Source organism: Corythoichthys intestinalis, chromosome 7 (assembly GCF_030265065.1).
Source record: "Corythoichthys intestinalis isolate RoL2023-P3 chromosome 7, ASM3026506v1, whole genome shotgun sequence".
NCBI lineage: Eukaryota > Metazoa > Chordata > Actinopteri > Syngnathiformes > Syngnathidae > Corythoichthys > Corythoichthys intestinalis.
In genome coordinates, this window is record NC_080401.1 from 15,968,474 (window position 1) to 15,990,276 (window position 21,803).

At 39.0% G+C, this 21,803-nt stretch overlaps 1 protein-coding gene across 3 annotated transcripts; it reads right to left on the reverse strand.

Moving 5' to 3' along the window:
- Positions 1 to 1,478: 1,478 nt before the first annotated feature.
- LOC130918482 (afadin- and alpha-actinin-binding protein-like) lies at positions 1,479 to 21,709 on the reverse strand. Of its 3 annotated transcripts, none has more exons than XM_057840211.1 (14): positions 21,647 to 21,709; positions 17,491 to 17,600; positions 17,103 to 17,260; positions 16,577 to 16,780; positions 16,342 to 16,452; positions 12,335 to 12,470; positions 12,201 to 12,276; positions 11,944 to 12,124; positions 8,410 to 8,557; positions 6,711 to 6,835; positions 6,476 to 6,646; positions 6,258 to 6,375; positions 1,979 to 2,111; positions 1,479 to 1,883 (listed from the first exon to the last, which is right to left on the reverse strand). In XM_057840211.1, the coding sequence occupies exons 2-14, from the start codon at positions 17,507 to 17,509 to the stop codon at positions 1,754 to 1,756; spliced, it is 1,710 nt and encodes a 569-aa protein (XP_057696194.1). In that variant the 5' UTR covers positions 17,510 to 17,600; positions 21,647 to 21,709; the 3' UTR covers positions 1,479 to 1,753. The 3 variants fall into 3 exon arrangements, with proteins under 3 accessions (XP_057696194.1, XP_057696193.1, XP_057696195.1); XM_057840210.1 differs by having other exon boundaries at positions 21,643 to 21,705; XM_057840212.1 differs by lacking the exon at positions 21,647 to 21,709 and adding an exon at positions 21,266 to 21,560.
- Between the last annotated feature and the right edge of the window lie 94 nt (positions 21,710 to 21,803).

Genomic DNA, 21,803 nt, shown 5'->3' on the forward strand with positions numbered 1-21,803 from the left:
AACAACACAGCTGTGACAGGCAGCTTGGGTTGCCAGGTTGGATAGGTTTCTGCTATTAACTCATTTGCTCCCAGAAACGTATAAATACGTTCTATTTTTAAATGCTTCATTGTCCCAAAAACATATTTATATGTCTTTAATTTTTTTTTTTTTTTTTTTACAAGAAGCATCTATAGCAGTGGTCTCAAACCGGTCCTCAAAGGGCCGCAGGGGGTACTGGATTTCATTCCAACCAAACGAGACAAATACCTTTTCACCAATCTGGTTTCTTACAAGTGTAATCAGTTGATTGCAATCAGGTGCTGCTTATGTTAGTAGAAACCTCATTGGTTGAACTGTTTGTGCTGGATCTGTTGGAACAAAAACCAGGACCCAGTGCGGCCCTTTGTGGAGTCGGTTTGAGACCGCTGATCTATAGCTTGTGATCTATCTGAGAAACAAAAAACAAGGCTCCAAACCCATTTTAAAGCAATAAAACTGGCCACTGGGGGGCAGTAGGGCATTTTATAAGACCCGATTCAACAGCAATGAACGGCCTTGCAGCACGGTCAGAGCGCTGGCGGCATGATGCCAGGCGGCGCTCCGACCGAACAAAACAACCGAGAGGACGACTGGAAGGCCAGGCGCTGGACGACCGAGCAAAACGAGTGGGACCCCCAGTGCAGCGGCTCGCCGAGCAGACCCCGCAGAGACGCAAAAATAATCCATTTTGTGAGACAGACAACGATGGGGGAAAAGTTTACACGGCTGACATGGCGACAACGGCGTCATCTCGGCGACAAAGCGTCATCTCTCAGTAGTCATGTGTAAATAAAATGTTACTTTGCTATCAAAAGCTCTATTTGTCTGGTTGTTCATGGTATTTTGTAAAAGGAAAACATTATTCCGATGTTTGGGATGTAACTAATGCAAAAAATAGCTTTGTTAAAATCAAAGTTATGGTTGAAATGTTTTTTCATCAGAAATTGGAATATTGCTCAAACTAAGCTATTTTCTAATGCTGATTTCTAGAGAATGGAAAAAGATATGAACTTACTTTTTTTCTGCTGAAAGAAGAGTCTAATCTTTCTTTTGGTGGGTTCCATGTTTATACAGCAATAGAACAGAATTTTCTGTGGGATTGCAAAATCAGTCAAAATCCAGAAAAACGGCCGGGAGCGAAAGGCCTTGCTCTGGTGAAAATGGCTGGGAGTGAATGAGTTAAAGTTAGATTTTTTTTTAACGTGTGTTTACAGCCTATGGCATTATCTGCAGTTTTGTTGGCGAGGCTCTAATTTTGAACTCATGAATAACGTTATGAGCGCCGCTCACAATCGCTATAAAGAGAGCGTTCATAGTAAAAACATTCACGAGACAGAAATATGATACGATCAATTCACGTTCGCCCAAAATAGGAACGCGTTCATACACGATCATTCATCAACACCCACTAGATAGTCTCCAACCCTCTTGCTGAAATGAAACCTGTAGTCAATGAGCCTCATTGAAAAAATACATAATTCTCCTTTATTGTATTGTTTACCTCCTTGGGAGTGAGAACTTTGGTACGAGGAGTAAACACAACAATACAAGATAAATGCACTTCCCCATAAATCTACATAGAAAACAACTACATTAAAACAAATGAACCACAGCTATAAAAGTGAAAATCCCTCCGCCATTGCGACGGTCCCCCAAAGCCTGAAGTCCCTGAAGTCAAAATAATTTTGCCAGCACATCAATGAATGGACATTGGTCTTGTTTCATCAACTGCTCAAACGGAGCTGTTCTTGTCCCCACCAAGCTTGAGAGTGCTGTGGTCGTCCCCGCTGATCCAACATTTGTGCTGTTCTGCCAAGAAGCTGGCATCTCCCGCGTCTTCGCTCCTATTTGGTTTGGTCGAGCTGAAAGTCACAAACATCGACTTAGGGAATTGCTACAGCCAACATTAACACAAGCATCCCAACACATAAGAATGGTAGCTAAACATGTACTGTACCTGTTTTCACAGATAACGCTAAATTTGTGAAGGCGGTCAGACAAAGAGGGTGATCCGCTTGGTGTGCTTCCCAGGGTGGGGGAGGTGATGGGCTTTTCTGGAAGCGATGTGCTACTGGGCTTAGCTTCAGTTACTGTAAAGATAAAGAAACAATATTGATAAAAAGTTTTCCATTGAATCCATTTGAGAAAAAAGTGCGCAGCTGAGGTGACGATTTGGAGCTTTCAGTAGTATAAAAAAGTATTCGAATCTTTTGTAATTTCTCACATTTCTGCATAAAGTCACCATCCAATGTGATCCAATCTTTGTCAAAATCACACAGATGAAAAACATAGTGTCTGCTTTAACTAAAATCACCCAAACATTTATAGGTTTTCATATCTTAACGAGGATAGTATGCAAACAATGACAGAAAGTAAGTGAACCATCACATTTAATATTTTGTGGCCCCCAACTTTGGAATCAATAACTTCAACCAGACGCTTCCTGTAGATGCAGTTCAGTCTGGAACATCGATCAGGACTAATCTTTGCCCATTCCTCTCCACAAAACTGCTGTAGTTCAGATTTCTGGGATGTCTGGCATGAATCACTGTCTTTAGGACATGCCACAGCATCTCAATAGAGTTCAAGCCTGGACTTTGACTTGGCCACTCCAGAACGTGTATTTTGTTCTTCTGAAACCATTCTGAAGTTGATTTACTTCTGTGTTTTGGATCATTGTCTTGTTGCAGCATCCATCCTGTTTTTAGCTTCAACTGACAGATGGCCTCAGGTTTTCCTGCAAAACATCCTGATAAACTTTTGAATTAATTCTTCCATTAATGATTGCAAGTTGTTCAGGCCCTGAGATAGCCAAACAGCCCCAAATCACGATGCTCCCTCCACCATGCTTCATGTTGGGGATGAACTGTTGATGTTGGTGAGCTGTTCCACTTTTCCTTTACACATGACATTGTGTGTTATTTCCAAACAATTCAACTTTGTTTCATCAGTCCCACAATATTTTGCCAAAACTGTGGAGTGTCCAAGTGCCTTTCTGCGAACATTAAACGAGCAACAATGTCCTCCCATGAACACCATTCTTTGCCATAGTTTCACATATAGTTGATGTGTGCCAGTGATTTCTGTAAGTCTTTAGCAGACACTCTAGGGTTATTTTTTATCTCTCTGAGTATTCTGCACTGAACCCTTGGCATCATCTTTGGTGGACGGCCACTCCTTGGGAGAGAAGCAACAGTGCCAAACTCTCTCCATTTGTAGACAACTTCTCTGACTGTCGATTGATGAACATCCAGACTTTCAGCGATGGTTTTGTATACTTTCCCAGCTTTGTACAAATTAACAATCTTTGATTGCAGGTCTTCAGAGAGCTCTTTTGACCAAGTTATGATGCACATCAGACAATGCTTCTCATCAAGACATTTCTTACCAGGTGTGTGTTTTACAACAGGCAGGGCAGCTTTAAACCACTCATCAGTGATTGGGCACACACCTGACTTAAAATGTTTGGTAAAAATTGGTTTCAATTGCTCTTTTAGTCTCCTTTCGCAGAGGGTTCACTTACTTATTTTCCCCCCTTCTGTCATTGTTTGCATGCTATCCTCATCAAAATATGAAAACCTAGGAATGTTTGGGTGGTTTCAGTTAAAGCAGACACTGTATTTTTCTCTTTGTGATTTTGACAAAAATCAGATAACATTTGATGGGGATTTTGCGTGCCAGTTATTTGAGCAAGAAAGAAGGAGTTTACTGCTGCAACTGCTGCTGCTGTTGTTGGGTTGCTAAATCAATATTACAAAGTGCCGAGAGTTACATTGTCTTTTGTGTTTTTAGATCCAGTGGGCCTCTGTCAGAGGTGAGTAAATGAAGCCAGTTGTGTTGTTTGTATTCTTTGTTGATGAGATGTTACTACTTAGCACGGAGCGCTAAGCTAGTTAGCAATTATGCAAATCAGTGTCTTCTGTGTCTGTTTTTATTGTGTTTTTGGAGAATTATACAGTACTACCACTTGAGTTATTGTTAGATAGTAAAATTCTTTTTATAACGAAACCATATACAGTGCCTTGCAAAAGTATTCGGCCCCCTTGAACCTTGCAACCTTTCGCCACATTTCAGGCTTCAAACATAAAGATATAAAATTTTAATTTTTTGTCAAGAATCAACAACAAGTGGGACACAATCGTGAAGTGGAACAAAATTTATTGGATAATTCTAACTTTTTTAACAAGTAAAAAACTGAAAAGTGGGGCGTGCAATATTATTCGGCCCCCTTGCGTTAATACTTTGTAGCGCCACCTTTTGCTCTAATTACAGCTGCAAGTCGCTTGGGGTATGTTTTTATCAGTTTTGCACATCGAGAGACTGACATTCTTGCCCATTCTTCCTTGCAAAACAGCTCGAGCTCAGTGAGGTTGGATGGAGAGTGTTTGTGAACAGCAGTCTTCAGCTCTTTCCACAGATTCTCGAGTGGATTCAGGTCTGGACTTTGACTTGGCCATTCTAACACCTGGATACGTTTATTTTTGAACCATTCCATTGTAGATTTGGCTTTATGTTTTGGATCATTGTCCTGTTGGAAGATAAATCTCCGTCCCAGTCTCAGGTCTTGTGCAGATACCAACAGGTTTTCTTCCAGAATGTTCCTGTATTTGGCTGCATCCATCTTCCCGTCAATTTTAACCATCTTCCCTGTCCCTGCTGAAGAAAAGCAGGCCCAAACCATGATGCTGCCACCACCATGTTTGACAGTGAGGATGGTGTGTTCAGGGTGATGAGCTGTGTTGCTTTTATGCCAAACATATCGTTTTGCATTGTGGCCAAAAATTTCAATTTTGGTTTCATCTGACCAGAGCACCTTCTTCCACATGTTTGGTGTGTCTCCCAGGTGGCTTGTGGCAAACTTTAAACGAGACTTTTTATGGATATCTTTGAGAAATGGCTTTCGTCTTGCCACTCTTCCATAAAGGCCAGATTTGTGCAGTGTACGACTGATTGTTGTCCTATGGACAGACTCTCCCACCTCAGCTGTAGATCTCTGCAGTTCATCCAGAGTGATCATGGGCCTCTTGGCTGAATCTCTGATCAGTTTTCTCCTTGTTTGAGAAGAAAGTTTGGAAGGACGGCCGGGTCTTGGTAGATTTGCAGTGACTGATGCTCCTTCCATTTCAATATGATGGCTTGCACAGTGCTCCTTGAGATGTTTAAAGCTTGGGAAATCTTTTTGTATCCAAATCCGGCTTTAAACTTCTCCACAACAGTATCTCGGACCTGCCTGGTGTGTTCCTTGGTTTTCATAATGCTCTCTACACTTTAAACAGAACCCTGAGACTATCACAGAGCAGGTGCATTTATACGGAGACAGGTGGATTCTATTTATCATCATCGGTCATTTAGGACAACACTGGATCATTCAGAGATCCTCACTGAACTTCTGGAGTGAGTTTGCTGCACTGAAAGTAAAGGGGCCGAATAATATTGCACGCCCCACTTTTCAGTTTTTTATTTGCTAAAAAAGTTTAAATTATCCAATAAATGTTGTTCCACTTCACGATTGTGTCCCACTTGTTGTTGATTCTTGACAAAAAAATTAAATTTCATATCTTTATGTTTGAAGCCTGAAATGTGGCGAAAGGTTGCAAGATTCAAGGGGGCTGAATACTTTTGCAAGGCACTGTACATAAAACCATTCATATAACAGCTTATAGTCTCCTTTCAACACAAACTCAAACTGTAAATTGTCATACTAGAGTGTGTGCTTTGAAATTGAATAAGCAGCACTTTTTTTTATTTGAATGAACAGGACTTTTGTCTGATTTGTGTACTGAGAAATTCTTTTTAGGTTTTATACTCAGAACCTTTATCACAAAATCTAATAGGTTTTATGTACTTAAAACAGTACAGTTGTAGAATACAGTTAAGTCAGGAAGATGTTATAAAATATAATTTTCTCAGGAAAGTCATCCATTTTGTCTTCATTGCTGCTTACAACCGAAAACAACAGCAAGTTAAATAGGTAATTGAAAAAAGTGACATTTATCTGATTAATCGACTAGTTGTTTGATTAATTGTCCGATTAATCGGTACAAGGTAGTTGCAGCCCTATTTAAGATGCTTGATGACATGATACATTACACAAAAAAAGCCCACGAACTAACTAATATGAGCGTTATAAAACTGTGACATGTTTTCTGCACTCAAAACATTTGGAGCGCACAACTATTTATCCAACAAGCATATGTATAAACAAAAAAGGGAAAGTGGAGCAATAAGATACTCACATATCTGAAAGGCACATTGAGACTTTGACCTCTGTGATTTCTTGGAGTCAGCAAAAGGGCTCAAGTTTGAAAACTGGTGTTTGAGCCACATAGCGCGATCTTCCTCGAAAGACTTTCTCTGAGAGCAGAAGATAAAGTGTGATAGCAATAGCAGTGTCAGCAACCTAATCAGCATCAACATGGTCCGCTGTCCTTTCTATGTCATTTGTTGCAGTCACCTCTTGGCTTAGTCGAATTGCTGCCTCTGTAAAGTTCCTCCTCTCCCTCTCAAAGCACTTCCTCTGGTCCTCGAGGTTCTTCCACTCGTCCCGGAGACGATCCTTTTCCTGCGAAATGTGGGAGTCACCCAGCACGGCGGATGTCGTGTCCTCACTCTGACAACTCAGCCTCTGTTACATTTACGGTATTTGTTAATCCTTTAACACACATTTATGATGAAAGGTTGGTTCTAACCTGCAGGAGACTTTGCTGTTTCAAAATGTAGTCTTTACACTGCCGCACTTCGAGCTTTAGTTTGCCCATTTCTTTCGATGTTTGTCGGGGAATGGTTTCAGCGTCTTCACTTTCATCTGTCGAGGCTGATGAGAAACACAGTTGTATGATATCTCTAGATGGTTTACTATCGCCTATAACCTAATTCTTTATATTAAGATTTTTTTGACAAATCCATGTTTCCAAATATGAAGGAACAGTTTAGGCTGGTTATGACCATTTTCTGTTCACACCCAAATATCAAGGCATACTTGGAAGAGCTTGGTATGGAAGGGCTTCTATTACAAAAAAGGGTGACCCAAAATAGAATGTGAACTAACATTAATGTACAAGAAAAAGCATGATTATGACTTAGGACGCTGATGACAAATAACATTATTTTTCTGTAAGGTCTGCCAGGCCACTCAGCATCTTAAAGACATGTTGATGGTGTTTTCCTGTCATGTTGGATAAAGGTGGGGAAACTTGTCCAACATTGCAGGACTTTTTTGCCACAAATTCCAAGACATTCTCCAGGTTTTACTTTGATACTCATTGTCACTGTATATTTGTTTTGCATCTATACAGTATGCTTCCAGGTAAAGATAGGCCAATTATCGGCTGCGCCGTTATTTGGAAATTTGACGTTTTTTTTTTTTTTTTTTTAAATCCGACCGGCCGATATGATAAAAGTCCATTTAAAACTGGGTTATTTCGGCTCAGAAGCAGCCGCGCCTCTCTCTCCTCCACTAGTACTCACCGCGTCCTCTGATTGGTTAAATGGTAATGCTAAATTGAGGTACATTTGTATTGAGCCTTTCCAACTTTTTAAGGCTTCACACTTTATCCCCATCTACCAACTGGTGATGCAACCGGGAGCAACATGGGGTTTAGCATCTTGCTCCAGGATACTTAGACAAGGTCATCAGGGCGGAGAATCAAACCTACGTCCTCTGGATTGGTGAACAACTCCTCTACCACTGAACCACGTCACCCCCTATTATTAGCTTTTATTTTTGATTTGTGTGATTCAATAAACATTCTTTAGGCATTTCAATGAAGTTCAGTGTTTGCATTATTCCATTTTTTAATGCTAATTTTTACACTTTACGGCAAATTAATATCGGCTTCAAAAATCAGTAATCGGCCCCTTTAACTATTAATAATCGGTATTGGTCCTGAAAAACCCATATTGGTCAATCTCTACTTCCAGGACACCCACAAAACCCAGATAAAATACATATGGCATCTGGATAGGAGCTTATTAGCGTATCAAACATATACATATTAAAGCATAGAAACTATATAGAAATAGGAAAAGTAGAAATAATTTGTCCTTTTAAATGACAATCTATATGATCTTATTTTTTCCATTCAAAAACATGAATATTAGCCCAATAAGAGTTTTGGAATTGCACAGAGGTTTCAAGCTAGGCTGCAACTGACTGGCAACCAGTTTAGGATAAAGACTGCTCTTAATCTGAAAAGATGGATTTTTTTCAATGTGAATATATTCATTCATTTATATTCATCTTCTGTGACACTTATCCTCACAAGGGTCGCCGGTTTGCCGGAGCCTAAACATGAGCAGTAGGCAGGGTACACTCTGAATTGGTTGCCAGCCAGTCGTCAGGTGAATATCGTTCCTCAAAATAAATGTAGTACAGAGGAGTGTGGCTACCTCGGTTGTCCAGCTTCTCAACGTGGTTTTTTAGTCTTCGCCACTGACGTCGAACACTGTTGGTCAGCTTCTCCCGAGTGTGAACACTAAAGAGCTCCGAGCTCTCCTTACAGGAATCGAGCACTTCTTCCTCCTCATTAGAGTCAATCTGTATCAAAAGAAATATTTATGGCTTTACTGCAGCTTCATGGTCAATATTAGGGGTGTTCATGTTTTTTTGCTCCCCATCCGATCCTGATCGTTTTAGTTTGAGTATCTGCCGATCCCGATATTTCCCGAGCCGATTGCTTTTTTTTGCTCCCGATTCAATTCCAATCATCTCCGATAATTTTTCCCGATCATATACATTTTGGCAATGCATTAAGAAAAAAATGAATAAAACTCGGACGAATATATACATTCAACATACAGTACATAAGTGCTGTATTTGTTATGACAATAAATCCTCAAGATGGCATTTACATTATTAACATTCTTTCTGTGAGAGGGATCCACGGATAGAAAGACTTGTAATTCTAATAGGATAAATGTGACCTTGTATATTGTGACTAAATATTGCCATCTAGTGTATTTGTTGAGCTTTCAGTAAATGATACTGTAGCCATTTAACTTCTGCCCAAATGCATGATGGGAAGTGCAACCATGACTGTGCGTAGTGGTACCAAATGATATATCTTCTCTGCGTTGGAAAATAAAATAGAGTGCTAAGATAAAGATCAACTACCACCTTTCTTCCCCACACTGCTTCCCACGATGTTTCTAATTGTTGAGAGAGGGATTTTAAGGCTTTAGCCAATTAAAAAAAGCTTCAAAGGCTGCCAAAATTCTCTCTACTCATTTAACATTGCCTTTTAACTCTATGTATACGTAAAACGGTGCCATTATAGATTGAACGCGACAATGCGTGAGTGGGTAGTGCAGCGCATGCATTAATTGCGTTAAATATTTAAAAGTTATTACCGCTGTTAACGTGATAAATTTGATAGCCCTAATTTAAGCCACAACTAAAGACTCTGGATGAGTGTAAGACATTTTGTCTGTAATGTTAAATACAATTAGAAAATGATTTAATTAAAAAAATATATATATATATATTAAAAAAAGGCATGTCCGATATTTTTTTGCCGATTCCGATACTTTGAAAATGACGTGATTGCCGATCGATCAGGACATCTCTAGTCAATATATAGTGTACCTCAATATAGGTGAACTTTCACAATCTCAGAAGTAAGTATCGTTTAACTTATGCAGAGAAAAAAGAGGAGGTGGGGGTTGGTTGCCGAAAATATCATTGCATGTAATTGACTTTCCAATATATGAATTTAAAATTAAGAATTTGTCAGTAAAATGTTGTCTATAAAAGTTGTAAAGCAATAAAACCACCAACTAAAAAGAATGAAATGAACACATTTTTTTTAAATAATGGGTCAAAACTAATTTTCGAACAGATGATGTGACTAACACCTTAGAGACGGTCATTTGCATTGCTTAGCCAAAACCACCAGAGGACAGAAGAAATAAGATGGATATACGTATTTTTTTTTTTAAACCTAAGCTTTCAAAAGCGACAACTACTGAGCGACACCAAGGATTGAAGATGTGGACCATGAAACGCCAGAGAGCACCGCCAAAATGGTGAGCGGAGTTTAAGTTTGTCCCACTAAAGACGCTAATTGTATAACGGAGCCACACCTGGGCGTTTCATATTTAATGAACGACATCCTTGGCCAAAAGCCTAAGCAGCCTGATTTAGAGTTTCCCTAAAATGATGGGAAACAAAAAACGCTCATTTTCAATGTATAATTATGAATATTTTGGCTGGAATATTAAGTAAAAAAGGATGCCATCTCCTGTTTTGCCTGCCGCCTTTTTTAAACTCACGACGGTGAGGATTCGTTCCGCAAGGGTGTGAGTGACTGGAAAAACTTGGCATTAAACTGGATATCTCCACGAAACGCAAAAATCGGCGCCTAATTCTCCGCAGAAAAACTTGCGCGCTCACACAGCTGGGATGCCTGTATTTACGAGCATGGGCTAAGCTACTAACTGAACATATATCTTGTAAGTTAATTTTATTGGTGACACTGCGTTTCGGCGTCATCAACATGTTTTGCGCCCCCCTGCCACAAAAGTCAAACTCCGCCTATGTATTTTAAAGCGGAAGTTTAGATTTTTACATTAGGCTTAATCTTCGACTTATCAGGGGTTTAGTTGGTTGGTGGAGTTGATTTCAACAAATTCCGTTTCGTTTGCAAATTATTTGTTAGTTTCAGGGCTCCAGAGTGGCTAAGCTAGCGCGAGTCAATGGCACCATTATATATAGCATGGCAATAAAAAACGATACAGATCCAACATAGTCAAATAAATTCAAAACACAGATCATTGTTTCAAACCACCCAAGCGGCCAAAACAATGTCAGAAAACTGCCATAATTAATTTCATGCTGCAGGACTATATTTTTAGATGCGTAATATGTCCCCAATAAAGAGGAGTGCTTCTGTCACTCGTTCTCACGCTGCATTCGAGGAAGGTGGGAAGTCGCACTTATCCCGCTCGGAGGGTATTTTGGCCTTCAAAAGACATTTTGACCTCCAGCAAACCTGACTTCTCATAAGCTATCAAATAGTGGGGGCGCACTAACGATATTTTTCAAGAAGTTGGAAACTCTGACTTCCCACCTTCCTCGAATGCAGCGTCAGTCTGCTGAGTTAATTGATGGCCGGCAACATGGTGAAATGTGCATTTAGAGGCTGTGGAAACATACAGAAGAAAGTTTCCACAAATTCCCTCTGAAGAACGAGGAAATTTATAAACTGGTCACTTGCTGCTGTCTACGACATAAAAAATCAGCGGTGAAGAAAATATGAGCTCACTCTGCCCAGCTCCTCTGCAGAGCTTCTGGATTACAAATGTTGCTGTTCATACTGCACTTATTGATATGCAATGGTAGGTTTTAATAACTTTATCCTGAAAACATAGCTAACACTATTGACTGCATTGGTCATCAATGATTTTCATGTGTGCATATGTTGGTTTTTATTGGCATGCTATCATGGTGCCATTGACTCGCGCTAGCTTAGCCACTCCGGAGCCCTGAAACTAACAAATAACTTGCAAACGAAACGGAATTCGTTGAAATCAACTCCACCAACTAACTAAACCCCCGCTAACTCGAAGATTAAGCCTAATGTCAAAAATCCTGAACTTCTACTTTAAGTGTTTGTATCTTTCCTACAATTTTGAAACATTTTTATACTTATTAAAACACACTTTAATTAGATGTAATGAAACACTTGTTAAACTAAGACAAAAATAAACTGGCAGTATAAAATGTATGTATGAGAATATGATGTATGTTTTGTAGTGTCTGTGTGTTGGATATGTGCTTTTAACTCACTGGCTACCAGTGAATGATCACTGCCAACCCTCCCAGTTAAAATGGATTGGATGTTGATCGCCATCAATGGCAGCAACTGAGTTAAAGGGCTTGACCTAGTGTTATGTCAGTGAGCCTGTTGTTTGCGTTCCACCTACTTCTATGGCACCGTTGTCCTGTGTTTCTCCTTTGCCAGTCGACTTCCTGGAACTGAGAATGACCACCATGTCTTTTTTCATCTGTTTCAAAACCTTTCTCAACTCAGCATTTTCCAGGAGTAGCTCCCTCTGCGTGTTCTCGTGATCCTTGAGCAGAGTGGTGTACATCTCCCCCTCATGCCTGCATTGAAGCATAAAATTAATCACATGAAAGGTACAGTAAATTTTTATTTCTTTGTGTACAGAATATAAATTACTTTGCTTCTGTCTTCTCAGTTTTCCAGACGCTTCTTTTCCCGTCAGCTCTTCCTAGTTTGTTTACTATGTCAATGGCTAAAACCAAAAAGAGTTTAGTTTTTGGACATTGATGGTGTAAATTTGTAGATCTAACCAAGTCTCTTCTCCTTTTTGTCAACCAGGAGCTGATTCAGTTTCTCTTTCAGTTTGTTAAACTCTCGCTCTTTCCTCTTCATCTCGTGATTGTACTGGCTGGCCCGGCTGGAGATAATGTTTTGCAGCTTGTGAATCTGGAACAAAAATTTTGGTTGCTTTCACACTGCCAAGGCTGATAGACTTAATACAATCCCAATCATGATCAAATAATATGAATAGTAAACTTGCATGTGTTTTGCATTGTGACTGATCTTTAAATATATTTACGACTTTATTATAATTATTTATTTTATTTTATTTATTTATTTATTTTTTGTGGGTAAAACCTTATTTTGTTTAAAAAAAAAAAAAAAAAGGAAAAGCAGAAGAAAACTGTAAAAAAAAATTTTTTTTTGCATCTGGTATGTTGAAAGAACAAATGGCTTTTCAATAAAAAACAATAAATGTGAAAATAAAAATATATATTTACGAGGGCAAGGCAAAAATGATCCGCACAGTGCTCAAAAAAGGAACTCTTGATTTAATTTCTTCACAAATTTTAAAAACACGTCCAATACTGTGTCACGTGATCACGATTATTTGATCTAATTGTTCGATTAGTTTTAAGACGTGTTATTTTCAGTTGATTAAAAAAAGGATGCTCCACTAGCACAATGCACCAGAGAAGAACAACGTGCTGTGGCCCGATTTTTGTGGTCAGAAGGTTCACCGAATGCTGAAATTCAAGTGCATCGAAATGGGTGGAGAACGTAGAAAAACTATGTATTTTTTTTTAACTTTGTGTTTTCACAAATAAAAACCGTAAAAGTGTGGATAATTTTTGACTTGCCCTCGTATAGTGATTCATTTTGTATACCACTGATAGTGTATAGGGTTGCAAAAATCTGACGTATATTTGACATTTGGAGTTTTAAATTGATTAAAAAAAAGAGAAAAAAAAGCAGAATAAAGAACAACAAAGTCATGTCAGTGTCCGAGGTCAATGTAACATGAATGGTTATTCAACCACAGAAAGTATGAACAACATATTAACAATTTTGGCTACATATTTTACCATTTGCAGATTTTCATCTACAGAATATAATTTTTTTCGTCTGGAGGGAGGTAAGAAGTTTTCGCTGATATTGTTGGTGAGAACACTAAAATTCTCCATTATTTCTATCATTTTTTTTGTTTTTAGTTTCAGGGCTGATTAGTTGGATAAATTGTAGAATTAAAATTAATATCCCTCTGCTAAAGTGGTATGAAAAAGTATCTGAACCTTTTGGAATTTCTCACATTTCTGCTTAAAATCACCATCAAATGTGATCTGATCTTTGTCAAAATCACATACAGTAGATGAAAAAACTCTGCTTTAACTAAAACCAACCAAACATTTATAGGTTTTCATATTTTAATAAGGATAGTATGCAAACAATGACAGAAGGGGAAAAAATGAGGAAGTGAACCATCACATTTAATATTTCTGGACCCCGCTTTGGCAGCAATAACTTCAACCAGACGCTTCCTGTAGCTGCAGATCAGTCTGGCACATCGATCAGGACTAATCTTGGCCCATTCTTCTCTACAAAAATGCTGTAGTTCAGTCAAATTCCTGGGATGTCTGGCATGAATCGCTTTCTTTAGGTGATGCCACAGCATCTCAATGGGGTTCAAGTCTGGACTTTGACTTGGCCACTCCAGAACGTGCATTTTGTTCTTCTGAAACCATTCTAAAGTTGATTTACTTATGTGTTTGGTTAAACTGTACGAGCTTGATCGGTCAGAACAAAAAGCAGGACACAAATCGGCTCTATAGGACCGGTTTGGAAACCACTGCTTATATAGCCCCACAAAAGAAAGATTTTAAAAGGATGAATATCCACTGTTAGCTATGATAAAAGGACGCTATGCAAGCGCTGATTAGCAGTTTTAAACCAGCACTCAGACTTTATTGCCGACGAAGGCTCCATCTAATACTTGATGCCATTACAGAGGAACCGTTTATGGCAATACGTGGATGGCTTGACAGTGTTATAGAAGACGAATAGCCATAGTGCTATGCTGTTAGGCAGCTAAGATAAAGTGGATTTTATTTATTTTTTTCCTGCAAATGTAGTGACTCCTATTTGCGATCAGACAGCATCCGAGAACATGAGTGGCACTTGTGGTGTGTGGCTCCCTCTACAGGCCACTGCAAGTAGAGGATGCATTCGGCGTGTTGATGTTAATTTGGTTAATGTATTTTTGATCTATGAAATGTTTCTGTGTCACATTTCTCTTCGTAAATATACCATATTAAGACATGGACACATGCGCTTTATAATCACGTGCAACATAGGCTATATCTGAATTTTTTTCTTAGATTTTGAGAAATATGTGTGGTGCGACTTATAGACAGGTGAACTCTATAGTGCAGAATTTACGATAATTGCAAACGTATTCTTGCCTGTAGGTTCTGAGTATGTCAGTTAGGGAGTGAACCAGGGGTCGTAGTTTATTTTGAAATTGTCTTTTTGTGGGGATTTGTGTTCTGTCTTTTTCAGTCATCTTTCAATGTTTATGGTAAATTAACTGTCATTAGTAATGGAGTAGCAGATACTACGGTAGTAGTTTCCAGAAGCCTAAAGTGCTCCCTTGTGGTTGGCTGTAGGTAATTTCTACTCCTTTGTCATATCTGTTAGTGTAAATCATATCAAATCATTATGTTTTAAATACCGGTACATATAAGTCGCACCTAAATATATAGTGGGGAAAATAAGTATTTGAACACCCTGCGATTTTCCAAGTTATCCCACATAGAAATGATAGCCAGATTTGAAATTGGTAGGTGCTTGTTCATTGTGAGAAACAATCTAAAATAACAATAACAATTTATTTGTAGTATACTACTGCAAATAAGTATTTAAAAAAATTATGAGCCTCAAAGACTCAAAGAGTTTTTGTGTCTGGACTTCTTGACCTGTTTGAGGCGATTAGCTGCATATAAACACCTGTCCACCCCATACACCCCAAAGAGCTGTCCAAAGACACCTGAGACAGAATTCTAGACCTCTAAAAGGCTGGAAAGTTACAGGGCAATTGCCAGCTTGATGACATAAGATTGACCGTTGGAGCAATTATTAGAAAATGGAAGAAGCTAAACATGACTGTCAATCTCCTTCGGACTGGGGCTCCATGCAAGAGCTACCTTGTAGGGTCTCAATGATCCTAAGAAGGGTGAGGAATCAGCCGAGCACTAAACAGAGGGAGCTAGTCAATGACCTGAAAGGAGCTGGGACCACCATTTCCAAGGTTGCTCTTGATAATACACTAAGACGTCATTGTTTAAAATCATGCATGGCACATAGGTTCCCCTGCTTAAACCAGTCAATGTCCAGACCCGTTTTAAAGTTTGCCAATGACTATTTGTATGATCCACAGGAGTCATGGGAGAAAGTATTGTGGTCATATGAGATTAAAATGCAACTTTTTGGTCTCAATTTCACTCATAGTGTTTGGAGGAAGAAAAATAATGAGTACCATCCCAAGAACGCCATCCCGACTGTGAAGCATGGGGGTGGTTGCATCATGCTTTGTTTTTTTTTTTCTGAATATGGGACTGGGCGACTGCAATGTATTAAGGAGAGGATGGAAACATTTGACCTCTGTTATTGTAAACAAAGGCTACTATACCAAATATTCTCAGGTGTTCAAATACTTATTTAAAGCAGACTAATACAAATAAATTGTTAAAAAAAAAAAATCATACACTGTGATTTCTGGATTATTTTTTAAGATCGTCTCTCACAGCAGACAAGAACCTACCATGAAAATTTCAAAACCAACCATCATTTCTAAGAGGGAGAACTTGCAAAATTGCATGGTGTTCAAATACTTATTTTCCTCACTGTAGGTCACAGCAACTGCCAAATCTTTTTTAAAAAAGTGTGACTTATAGTTGGAAAAATACAGTACATGGATGTTGGCTTTTGGTCTGACTGCTGCCTATATGTTTTAAACAGACCCTGACCAGTTTTAAATCACCTCTTCCTTTTCATTTTTCAGGGAGTTCTGCAAGCTCTTCACTTTCAGCTGTAGCTGGCGTTCCCGCTCAAAAAGTCCCGTGTTCTCTCTTTTGGCAATTTCTAGCTGGTCCTATAATAACAAGATGGCATAATTCAATACACCACAATACTTAGGGCTTGAAATAACAAAATTCATCCTACAAACTTTCCCTTTCTCCACACATTAAGCACAACAATGCAAGAGAAAAACAAACCTTTAGTCGTGTGCTGGTAAGCTGCAGGGAGTCTACATTGTTGCCCAACTTCAACTGCTCCTTCTCCATGTTCTCCAGTGTTTGGAGACCCTTGCGGTGCAGTTGTAGCAGTTCATAAATGCAGTTGAGCACAGGGATGACATTCACATCCAAGTTGCCATCTGACTGCGTCCAAACCGGTGAAAGACAGAGTGATACCAATTCCTGTAAAAGGAAAGGGAAGCTAAAACATTTGTGTTGTTGTTGTTTTTTTCTATTTGCCTAGAAATATCTTAACACTGCATTGTAGCGTACAGCACGTTATCTAAATTTTGTGTGCTTATTCTGAATAAACAGTAGATATTTACAAAAATATGAGGCGAGTACTGATTTATGAAAAGATTTTGGGACATTTGGCTATTACAGCTAAAAGAAATTAAACTGTAAGAAGCTGGTCCCAACATTACCACTTTAACAGCTTACACCTCTCATGAGACTACAATGTTCTGTCTTTTTGCCCATATTATTATGTCTTTAGGTCACCAACCTGATTGATATGCGTTACACATTCTTGCAGGTTGTGCTCAGTACAGAAGTTTGTGAGTATGTAAGAGTTCCTGTGCAGGGGCAGCGGTGACTGGGTCATGTGGCCCATTTTTGAGGGTGTTGGACATAAAACAGAGCTGCTGCAAACGTCCTTGACATCTGAGGGAACAATTTTTGTTATGAGACACAGGATTCATGTAAAAAAAGAATTAAAAGGTAATTGTTTTTTAGGAAGTAATTAATGTTGAACAAGCAAAATGACAATGAAAGCTGTAACCAGTGATAAATGGGTCTTCGTTCTTCCTTCTTTTTCACAGAGAAACCTCTAAATAAGTGTCAAACTGTGAGGACTTTCTTATGTTATAACATCATTTTAGTCATTAACTCACCAGAGGAGGATTCTGGCATGGTTGAAGTGGAGCCTCTGACGTTTTAGACATCCACTACAGACACACTTGTACACATTTAGTGTCCCAATATGCTCCTACGCTGACAACACCTGAAATAGATCTTCAGATTAGCAGCGCCAACAAAGTGTAGTCCGGATTACAAGGCCACGCATAAGAACAAAACACAAACACATGGTGAAGGTGACACAGTGAAGGAGGTACTAACAATAGTTTTCGACAACCCAATTAGACCATTTTGACATTTTAATGTCTGTTGCTTGACACTTGACAAATTTTAAATTTCTCAATTTAGAAATGATGAGTCATGACAATTGTTAAATGCAGATCCTATGCCAGGGGTTAGCAACCTGCGGATCCAGAGCCACATGCGGCTGTTTGAACCTTCTGATGCGGCTAAGTTTTATATTAAAGAAATTAATATTTTATTAAACTTTATTCTAGGGCTTGCAAAATTTAACAAAGATGTTTAACTACATCTTTTCCAGATAAGGCCCACCACGAATGCAAAAGTGCACGCGCCAGCTCCAATTTAATGCACGCTCTAAGCCCTCGCCCTAACCGTAACCCTAATGCGGCACACATTAGGGTCTTTAGTGGACAGCTACTTGTGTGAGTTCGTTTGGAGGCAATAGGAAAGAAATACAGACCTTTTCATCCAAATTATTAATGACATGTCCTAATGTCACCATCTTCAATAAAAACTAAATGTACAAGTTACATATCCTTTTTTTTATTTATAACTTTATTTAGGTGGCGGGGGTTAACATTTTGGTAGGGCTTATCTGGAAAAGATCTGTTTAATTCCCCTTGAATAGGCAGATCAGGTCAGGATCACTATTCCGTGTATTAATAGAACACTAGGGCACCTCATTAATTCATCAACTACAGTGGGGCAAATAAGTATTTAGTCAACCACCAATTGTGCAAGTTCTCCCACTTGAAAATATTAGAGAGGCCTGTAATTGTCAACATGGTTAAACCTCAACCATGAGAGACAGAATGTGGGAAAAAAAAAACTGAAAATCACATTGTTTGATTTTAAATAATTTATTTGCAAATCATGGTGGAAAATAAGTATTTGGTCAATACCAAAAGTTCATCTCAATACTTTCTTATGTACCCTTTGTTGGCAATAACGGAGGCCAAACGTTTTCTGTAACTCTTCTCAAGTTTTTCACACACTGTTGTTGGTATTTTGGCCCATTCCTCCATGCAGATCTCCTCTAGAGCAGTGATGTTTTGGGGCTGTCGTTGGGCAACACGGACTTTCAACTCCCTCCGCAGATTTTCTATGGGGTTGAGACCTGGAGACTGGCTAGGCCACTCCAGGACCTTTAAATGCTTCTTACGAAGCCGCTCCTTTGTTGCCCTGGCTGTGTGTTTGGGATCATTGTCATGCTGAAAGACCCATCCACGTCTCATCTTCAATGCCCTTGCTGATGGAAGGGGATTTTCACTCAAAATCTCTCGATACATGGCCCCATTCATTCTTTCCTTTACACAGATCAGTCGTCCTGGTCCCTTTGCAGAAAAACAGCCCCAAAGCACGTTTCTACCCCCATGCTTCACAGAGGGTATGGTGTAATTCAGTATTCTTTTTTCCTCCAAATAAGAGAACCTGTGTGTGTATCCCAGTGTTTTCATTTGCCCCTCGTGTTCCAACAGCTCTACATGAGTGAATTAACTTGTATTCTTTACTTTATTCTTGGTTTTTTACATTATGCACAACTCTGAGTATATGTTTATTGTGCAATAATCTAATTGTAACATGTATTTGGTACATGTGTGATGTATTTTTATGCATTATAAAATATTTATATCTTAATTCGGGGGGGGGGGGGGGGGGGGGGCTTGGAACAGTTTAGGGCATTTACATGGAAAACACATCACTACTTATAGAATTTTCAAGTTACGAAACTACTTCCAGAACCAATAAATTGTATAATTAGCAGAGGTGGGTAGAGTAGCCAAAAATTGTACTCAAGTAAGTGTAGCGTTACTTAAATAATATTACAAAAGTAAAAGTAGAGCACCCCCCCCCCCCCGTCTTAGAGAATGGTATGACCCCGCTCTGGCGCACTCAAGGTTACACTACGTATGTGCTCTGAAGCAGGAATTTAAAATCTGCCATTGTTATAAACCCTAACCATGGCGAGTCGTCATAAATCGGGTGCCAGAAAAGAAAAGAAAAAAGAAAAAGAGATGAAGATCATAGAGGTGAATGAGAAAAAATTATGAAGTTTTTGAAATGGTCACAAGAAGCCAGAGAATTAGGGCTAGAGTTTGCTGTGGATGGTGATGTCGGTAAGTGAACAACAGCCGCTAACACTGAACGTTTACATTCGCGATCACTGTGACCATAGCCCGACTCGAGTCTGTCACCAGTCGCTTGTAGCCTATTGAGCTGTGGTATGACAAGACATGCTGCTCGCGTTGAGCCGAGGAGACAGAAGGTGATTGGAGATCAGGGATATATGTTAGTCTGTGGGGAGCAGGTGCGCAAGGTTGAACAGACTTGGGTCCGGCGGCTGGATTTATCTTGGGTTTAGAATCCACTGTGTATTACAGCAAACGCTTATAAATGACTTTGCTGTCAAAAAATCTAGGCGCATCACTGTTTGAGGGCTTGATAAGCCAAGGGATGTGGAGGGGGCAGGCACAGGATGTTTAGTAATTTAGTTACACTGTTTTGTTGCTTAACAGGCAAGCATAGCACTCTCAGTTGTATTATATTGTAGCCTACACGGGACAATAGATTGATATTGTTTGTTTGTATTGTGTTACATCACATTACGGTCTGGTAAATTTAACTGTGCATCTCAAATTAAATAATTTGAAAATTTACACTGTCTTTGCTTGCAAAGCGTTAAAAGTACTGTGTATGTTGTTGTGACAAACAGGTGGCAGGGGTGGGGTGGGGTGGCCCTATAATGGTCTCTTGTCCCCGGGCCCCTGCAAGTCTGTTGACAGCCCTGCCTAGCATCATCATTCTCTTAATGCTATTGAATGACTGTCATATGTTTACTAGTGTAAATGTGACAGATAATCAACATCAACAATTTTGAAATTTATTCAACACAAACCATGACAATTTACTAAAGTTTTATGTGCTGAATTGAGTAGCTTTGTCATTGCATGTAAAATACAGCATAATTTAAGTGCTGCTCCACTAAAGTGCTTAAACTATTTTAAATATTTGGATTAGGAAGGACCTTCCGCAAAAATACATACAATAAATTTAGTACAGTATAATACATTTAATAAATCTTCAGAATATATTAGATTCACATTTTTAATGGAACGATTGAAATACTGTAAATGAACCTTTCTACTAAAACGAGTATTCACACTTATTTGGGTACTAATTTCCTCGAGATTATTGTTGTTTACAGAAAGTATTGTCACTGCAGGTGGACTATTTAACAGTTTACAAGGTTGAAAGCAGCATTTTATCTCAATGCTCTTATGCTTAGTTGCTCAGGCTAATCCCAGACAGGCGGGATGCAGATTTATCCGTTTAACAACACTCAATAATTCCCATGTATTAAATATCTATTTTATCTGTGTATTCTTGAGTGTGTCTTTTCTGCAAAAACGTTTCAATGCATTTGCTCATTAGTCTCCACAGATTCATTCAAAATATGACAATGCATTTACGTTACATTTTGCAGTTTTAATACCTCCCCTGCCAAGAAATTCAGTACTGTAAATCCCAAGATAACAAAACAACACAAGCAACAGCTTTTAATTTTACCTCATAGGTCAAACGGCTGTTTACTTGAATTTCCAATAGTGAACAGGTAAAGGTAATAAATCTACAATGAAGTAAGAAATGCGACGCAAAGTGATGAGCGTGTCGGTGACATGATCATGACGTGCTTTAATATATGAGGCAATAAGCATGAGGTAACGACAGATCTTGGCGCTATCATCACAATTTTCGTACAGTTACAACTTTTAAACGGCGCAGAATTGGAGAGAGGTCCTGGAGACAGGTGGCGGTGTCGGCTAGGGTTCGACTCACCTCTCCGAACATTTAATAATTATCACCTTGGTTAAATACAAACTCAATCATAAGTTTATCTTTCGTGTTTTAAACGCAAGGAAACACATGACGGATGGGTAACGTACTTATGAAATGTCGTTTTTTCTTCAGCACGATTCTGTGTTGCAACTCACCAGTTTGGTCTCCTCAAATTGAAACACGCAAAGCTAGAAACACGCGGATTGGCTGTCACGGCCCATAGCAACGAACAACAATTCTTTTGATTGGCTCGTGGATTTAGCATTTA

Excerpts from the sequence above, each read along its gene's own strand:
- LOC130918482 (XM_057840211.1), bottom strand. Across the intron at positions 16,453-16,576 it reads TTACCAGCACACGACTAAAG|GACCAGCTAGAAATTGCCAA; the intron begins GTTTGTTTTTCT and ends TTGTTATTATAG. Across the intron at positions 1,884-1,978 it reads AGCGTTATCTGTGAAAACAG|CTCGACCAAACCAAATAGGA; the intron begins GTACAGTACATG and ends TGTGACTTTCAG.